Source organism: Triticum aestivum, chromosome 2D (assembly GCF_018294505.1).
Source record: "Triticum aestivum cultivar Chinese Spring chromosome 2D, IWGSC CS RefSeq v2.1, whole genome shotgun sequence".
NCBI classification, from domain to species: Eukaryota; Viridiplantae; Streptophyta; class Magnoliopsida; order Poales; family Poaceae; genus Triticum; species Triticum aestivum.
Window position 1 is genome coordinate 648,810,845 of NC_057799.1, and position 7,781 is coordinate 648,818,625.

The 7,781-nt window shown below is 49.9% G+C and overlaps 1 protein-coding gene across 1 annotated transcript; it reads right to left on the reverse strand.

Moving 5' to 3' along the window:
• Positions 1 to 4,494: 4,494 nt before the first annotated feature.
• On the reverse strand, positions 4,495 to 7,297 carry LOC123055376 (uncharacterized). The gene is made up of 2 exons (XM_044479371.1): positions 6,251 to 7,297; positions 4,495 to 5,458 (listed from the first exon to the last, which is right to left on the reverse strand). The coding sequence occupies exons 1-2, from the start codon at positions 7,071 to 7,073 to the stop codon at positions 4,776 to 4,778; spliced, it is 1,506 nt and encodes a 501-aa protein (XP_044335306.1). The 5' UTR covers positions 7,074 to 7,297; the 3' UTR covers positions 4,495 to 4,775.
• Between the last annotated feature and the right edge of the window lie 484 nt (positions 7,298 to 7,781).

The following is a 7,781-nucleotide window of genomic DNA, read 5'->3' on the forward strand; positions in this document are numbered from 1 at the left end:
GAGTTAGTTGAGAAGCAGCTACCCTTGATGTATGATTTCCTATATACCAAGGCAGTGGTGGTCTTCACATGGTATGGATGCTCCATCCGTGCCATTTCATTGGTTGCCAGCATCACCACTTCCTTCCTATTTCAATCAAGCATTGGCAAAAATGACTTCAACAGAGGTGATGTCATTGTCACATACATCTTAATAGCTGGGGCTGTCCTCCTAGAGATGGCAGGATTGTTGAAGGCAATGGGATCAACATGGACATGCGCATTGTTGCATGCTAGAAGATGGCAGTGGCTTCACAGCATAGTCGTATCTGTCCGGCGGCGTGTCAATGCTGCGGAAAGAAATAGAAGATGGTCAGGTTCCATCGGATACCCCGAGTTGTTGAACTCGTCCCATGGCAGTGGAGGCTGTGCGCCGAGCTTGGGATGCAAAGATTTGTGGAAGAAGCTGCACCATTCCTTACCTGTCATTTCAGATGGTACTAAGAAGTTGGTGTTGGAAGAGGTACGAAGAATGGTGGAGGCATGTGAAGGTAAAGAGGATATCATGAGGAGTTACAGTGGTCAGTGCGCGCTGCTCGGATTTTTCAAGGATCCCACCTCACACGCTGGCATTGATTTTGATGAAAAAGTCGTTTCCTGGTACTTTGCCACCAAAATGTTTTTCTCATGGTCGTCTTGTTTGGAAGAGCGTGGTCATGTTGAGGCAGTCAGGGCAGTGTCCAACTACATGCTATTCCGCCTTGCTGAATGTCCATACATGCTACCTAGCCCTGTTCACCCTGGATTGTATGCCAATACTAAAGCAGCATATGTGGGGCTTGATTTTTCTAACAAGAGCAGAAAGGGGGAGCTGGACAGAAGAATAAGAAAGTGGGATCTGGACACAAGAACGGACGTGGACGAGGTGGACAGAACAAGGGGGAAGATGGACATAATAAAGGAGGATCTGGATATAACAAAGGAGGATCTGGACAGAGAACGGGAGGATCTGGACAAAATAGGGGAGGATCAGTGTGGTAACATGGCGTGATAGATCGGAGAAGAGTACAAGGGAGGAGCTAGACAAAAGAGGGGAGGAGCTGAACAGGAGGAGGGAGGAACTGAACGGGAGGAGGGAGGAGCTGGATGAGCTGCATAATTTGAGGTTTGAGGTGGGTGGTAGAAGGGAGAAGTTGGAGGTGCTGGACAAAAGAAGGGAGGAGCTCGACGATTTAAAGTTTGAGGTGGGTGGTAAATGGGAGAGGCTGGAGGTGCTGGGCAGAAGAATGGAGGAGCTGGACAGAAGAAGGGGGCAACTGGAGAAAAGAAGGGAGGACACATTTTTTAAGATCCGTTTTGGGGAGGAGGAGCTGGAGAAGTTAGAGAGAATAAGGGGGGAGCCGGACCGAAGAATGTTTAGGATCATTGGGGAGGAGGATGTGAAGGAGCTGGACAGAAGAAGGGAGGACACAATGTTTAAGGTCCGTTTTGGGAAGGAGGAGCTTGAGAAGCTGGAGAGAAGAAGGAATGAGCTGTTCAGAAGATGGGAGGAGCTGTACCAAACAATGTTTATGGTTGTTGGGGAGGAGGACGTGAAGAAGCTGAAGGATCTGGACAGAAGAAGGGAGGTGCTGGACAGAAGAAGGTTTGAGGTTGACGGTATGTATAAGAGAGGAGAACCTGGACCTGGACCAGGATGAGCTTAACAGAAGAATGAAAGGGTTGGAAGAGCTGGACAGGAGAAGCGAGGAGCTGCGTTTCGGACCTCCACCTCCACCTCCCTTAGCTCGCACAGCGGTGATTGTTGGTTGCCTGCTAGAGGCGGAGGCGAGGGGCGGGCAGGAGGTGCGGCAGAAGCTACTTGGGGTGTGGGTGGAGATACTATGCTATGCGGCTCACCACTGCAGTAGGGAATCCCATGCCAGGCAGCTCAACAGTGGCGGTGAGTTCATTACCGTCGTCTGGCTTCTGTCCACTGCCATGTTCAATCGCTCCTACTGTGATGAGGATTGGTTTAAGAAGGGTGTGCAGGAGTTCTTCAGGACACCTCCGCCACCATTCCACCCTAAGGACAAGTAGGGCAAGAAGAAGTCTGGATTGTGCGGCTTGTTACTTTCTTGCTGGGGTATGAAATCAGCACGGCAGGAATTGGTTCATGATTGAGGGGCTAATTCATTTTAGTGTGTCTGTGTGTAGTAGTGATCTTATATGCAAAAAAGAAGCCAGTTTATGACTTGATGAGTCCTTGATGACTGGACTTCAGTATGCGGTTCAGCTGTAGCAACTTGTGATATTTTTTAATTCTCTTGCGGTCTTGCCTGTACTTAGCTCATATGACCACTGGCATGTTTGTTATACTACTCGTCTATATATAATATGTCTTGCATCAAAAGGATTATAACCTTAAACTGTATATATAAGAAGTCAACACAGGTGAGTTTCCTGATGCGGTACATACTTGTTTTTTTTTCCTCAACCAACCAGCAAAGATAGCGACTTCAAACTAGAGAGTTCATTCTTGTTCATTGTATCTTTTTCTAATTTTATTAAGATGTCTTCCCATTTGTGAATAATATGTTTCAATACATCTGAGGCTAGCACGACGGTAAAAATATGAAAGCTTGTGACCCCGAACGAATTAGTTAGGTTTTTTCTTTCATATTCGTCCCTGGTTTCCTATTGGCTTATCATGGAAAATGAATTGGAATCAAATCACAAGTAGTAGCCAATCCAAATATTCAAATGTTTACCAGTCAGTTGGTTACAAACCAAACGGGGGCCTGTCTGTTTTGCCAAAATTTGGCAAGACACAATGGCTGTATAATCCAAACAACAATGTACCAAAATTTACGTTGTATAATCGAAACAACAATTTACAAAAATTTGGCCATGCCTTTCCTTGCTTTGGGCATGCGGAAATTTTGGTTCAACTGGTTTGGGCTGTTTGCTTTGGTCATGACAAAATGAAGTCTGGCTGCATCGCTAGGACGCTGGCAAATGCAGTAATGCATGCTGAAATATGAAAGATGTGCTGTTGGTCGAAAACAAGCAGAAGGAAAGAAGGCCCTGAAAGATTACCACCTTCTGTATGTAAAGTCAAACACCTCATATGAAGGTAAGATTTCTATTTCAGATGTCATTAATCATTAATGAATGTTCCAGTTTATGTCTCCACTTATTGTTGGCATGCTATCTCAAGTCTGTAATTCATTTGTGTGTTCCCCTCCATGGTGGAAGTATGATCAGTTTTGCTAATTCGCATGATATTCCGCGATTCAGAACCTTCAGAAAAAAGACGTCGGGATCACAGTTGTTCAGAGGCTCGACAGGGTGTACACCATCACAGAGGAGTATGTATGGTTCTCTCTTAGAAAAATAGATTGCATATTTTTGCTTTTGTCGCGCTGCTGCCTTGGGTGTGTTTCTGAATTACCATGCCAATATTGTACTAGTATATTACTCTGGTGGTCCCATGTGATAGGCCGTTTTCATGGCCTGCTATTTGCCTTCTCTGCATACCGTAGATAGTTACATATTGGGGATATGGTATTATTTACAAGGAAACGGTGCGAGCATATACCGGCAAACAAAAGCTACGGCCTACAACTCAACTGTATGGCTATTGATTGTACAGTATTTGATTACGTAATGTGGCTTGCTCCTGTAGCAGTAATTTGTTCTACTTTGATGGGTTATTATAGCATGGGTTTGTCATGTCAGTCATATAAATCACTTCATGGGAGGGTTTTCATGCATGTCTAAGATACGTCGTCTGGGTTTAGGCTTTAGAGATGGGCTGGTGAATCACAAACAGGAGCCAGTCGCGTTGATTCGCCATAACCTGCATAAATGGCTCTTCGGTATATCATGTTCTGCTTGAAAGCAAACAATGGCTGCTCGGAGTCCAGACACCTGATAAATTAACGATGTACTAGATGTTCTCTATGAAAATGCAGATGGTCTGTGTTGTCCATTGACACGAGATTAGCACAAAACTGATGCCCACCCTGCCATGAATGAATTAAGCTGAAGAACATGGTGTTGTCAGAAACATTGTCACTTGACTGCATGGGAAACAGGCCCTTAATGCCAAGGCACAGTTGTCCCCCTCTGGTCCTCCAGTTCTATAGTGACCAAGATAAATGGCATCAAACTCTTGATAAATGCCTGTCTTTCTGAAGAGAAATGATACCACTCATTGTTGTTTATCATGTCAGAAATCTTTGGTAGCTTGTCATGCCTGCAGGGACAGCACAGTTAGGCTCTCAAGTCTGAACTTGAGAAAGGAAGTGAATCTTGAAGCGGCACACGAGCTACTGTGGCGAGTTCCAGGCTTACAGATCATGTTTTTTCAGAAAGTGATCCGAGAAATTTCATGCTATTCATGAACTGTTGGTCGGCGCGTCGAAAACGGTTTTCGACCCGGGCAGCGACTTTTGTTGTACATGTATGCTCCAGTTGAACTGGTGATCTTTGGCAAAACTGAAGTCTGTTAATGGGACTTGGGAGCATCCTGGAATGTCGGCAAATGATGGGAGTAATTCATGCTCAAGTACCATCTGATCAATCGATCACTGGCACTGATCATACAAAGATGAATAGGCACTAGTGCAGCTGATCATACAAACTAATTAGAGAAGATTCTATGTTACATCATCGATCGCCGCTAACTGAAACAGTAAAAACTAATTCAGTTGACATGAAAGGAATTGATTAGTGAATTCCCTGAGCCCAGGAAGCTATCTAGCTAGGAATTAATCAACGTGAAGAAGGATCGCCGAGGTGATGAGTCATTAGTCAAGCCTTGTAGACGACGACGAAGCATGGGAGAATGGCGGTTGGGTTGAACACCTCCAGCTCGTCCAGGCTCGAGTACACCCCCGCCGTCCCCGCCACCGAGTCGTACTCCTCCTCTGCTTCTGCATCCTCCTCCGGCGACGCTTCCGCCTCCTCCTTGCCCGCCGTCTCTGCCGTGGCCTCGCAGCGGCGCTTCACCCGCCCGGCGATGACCCGGCACACGAGCATGGCCCTGCGCCGCTCTCCTCCGCCGCCCTCCCCCTCCTCCCCACCCACGGCCACGGCATCGTCGTGCGCGCGGCCGCTGGTGGCCATGGTCCGGACCCCGGGCGCCCTGAACTTGAACCCGTCCCGAACAATCCCACACGCCGCGCAGGACGAGCCGGCCGCGTCGCAGAGGTGGGTGGCGCCGCCGGCGCCGAGGGAGCAAGCGAGCGCGGCGCAGTGGAAGCGGAGCAGCTCGTTGCCGTCGGCGGTGCACCGCCCCGCGCCAGGTCGCCCCCCGCGCGCCCTGGCCTTGACGGCGTCGCGGTATGCCTCGAAGCGGGCGAGGGTGGCCGGCGCGTTGTGCACCTTGAGGATGCGGTCCACGGCGCACACCGGGGTCTGCTTCTTGAGCCAGCTCGACTGGAAGATGATCTCGATGATGTTCCGGCTCGTGTCCTCCGGCCCCAGCTCCGACACTGAAAAAACAAGAAAAAAAATTCACTCATCACCTCCAGTAAACCCATCATCTAATTAAAACATAATTGCAGCATATAATATGTTCAAATTGTACTTGCAAGATAAATTAAACTGTTGAGCAGTGGTCATGTCATTCATGTGATGTGATGATGGCAGGAACAATCTTATATGTGTGTCTACAGTGGATTAATGCATAAGATAGGCCTAACAATCTTCTAACTGATCTGGTCATGTGGCTGGTCAAATTGTACTTGGAAGAAGAAAAAAAAATGTTGTGCACTGGTCATGTCATGGTGACAGGAACAATCAATCTTCTCAGGCAATGCAAGTGTCTAACACTCTACAGTGGGTTAATGCATAGGATAATCCTAGCTAGATGACTGTTGCAGGGACACTTTGCACAGTGATTAGAGACCAGACCACCATCATGAAAAGCAGCAGGAATAATTAAAGCGCACATCATGCATCATGCATCATGCATGCCAGAGCCAGGCTCACTTTCACCAGTCTCATCACTCCTAAAGTTTCACCTAAGCACATCTAGAAAAATAAAGTTTCAGCCAAACAGGGGATGTAAATGTAACTAATCTTTGTGCCATTTAGAAATGCACTAAAAATAAAATCTAAGACAACACTTTAACAGGAGACGCTGTGTTCTGTTCTACTAACAGAGTAACAGTAGCTAGGTAGGTAGGATAGGATAGCAGAAGAATCGGGGGCAGGGGAGGAGAAGCAAGAAGCAAGAGTGGTCACTGTAATTGCGGGAGCAACAGTGCTGTGCTCAAGTGTACCTGCGTGGCGGGTGGCCTGGTGGAGGTGGAGGCTCTCGGCCCGCACGAAGACGTCGCCGCAGTCGGGGCAGGGGAAGATGGCGGCGCGCATGGACGAGCCGCCGCCGGCGGGGTCCACCACCATGTGGCACTCGTAGCACCCGGACAGCCTGCGCAGCCGGAACGACGACCCGCCGCCCCCCGCCGTCGACGAGGACGAGGACGCCGTGGACGAACCCCAGTGCCTCGACGACGAGCCCACCACCACGGCGCCTGCCGCCTCGTTCCCCTGCCCCTGCTGCGGCTGCTGCTGTTGCAGGGGCTTCTTCACCCGCCGCTCGCCGCCCCCGCTCACCGACGCCCGGCGCTTGCACGGGTCGCCAGCCCCTGCTGCGGCGCCGGAGGGCGGCTCCTCCTCGGCGGGCGGGCGGTGCAGCGTGACCCTGCGGGGGCTGGCGTCCCGGAGCTTGCAGATGGAGGCGGAGCAGCCGAGCTGGGTCTGCTTCTTGGACTTCTTCTTGCACCTCCTGCTAGAGGCGTCATCTGCCGGCGCCGGCGCCGGCTGCGGTGGAGCGGCGCGCTGGCTGTGCTGGTGCTGCGCCGCGTGGCTGTTCCGGCAGGAGAAGAGGCTCCTGAGAGCCAGTCTGTAGGACGGGCTATCCGCAGCAGCGGCAGCGCCAGCGCCTGGGCCGCCATGGCTGCTCTGCTGCTTCTTGCCGACATCTGGAAGCTTCTCCTTGTCCGGCTTGGGGGCGGCCGGTGATGTTGCCGTCAGCTTCTTCTTCCTCACGGTAGTGGTGGTGGTGGAGCTCTTGGCACCGGCTGATCTGCTCGGTTCCACCATTGCTGCCCGGCCTCAGGTGAGCTCTTGGCTTGTTTCCTTGAGACAGAGGCTGCTAAACTTGTTCCCTAGCTTGGATTTGTTGCGTAGGCAGACGAGATTGAGGTGTGAGTGAGCAGAGTGATATGATGGTGCTGGAATGAAATGCACTGGGATGGGATGGATGATGGCTGCTAGTGCTAGCTAGCTCAGTGGTAGCTCTGATGGCTGGCCAAAGTGGCCGGCTGCTTTATGCTTTGTGGGGGAGGGAGGGAGGAGGAAGAAAGGAGCCGGCCAGCTAGGGACCCGACGGTGAGCAAATTAACCTAACTTAATCGACTTATTAATTACTCTATCTTACATGCGTGTACATGGCACTGTGTCATGTGCATAATCATGTTTAATCCTAATAAGAAGGCTGATCTGGTCTGTAGCAACTAGCATGGCATTGCGTCATAATCATGTTTAGGAATCGAATTAAAGCGGGCTTGGGGCTTGGGAATTTGTTTACTGAATCCGTACGTTTGGGACCTGGAATTCATCTCCTTCCTCGAGCCTTGCAGTTAAAGAATGGAACAGCCCACGAGCGTGCTCCTGCCTGGTGTTTCTGGTTTAGATTACTGACCATGGCTCTGAACCGGATGCACATGTGCCAATCTGCACAAGATACTACGTATCATCCAGTCCAAGACAACATATCCCTCATGATTATGTACGTGGTGCTAAGTGCTA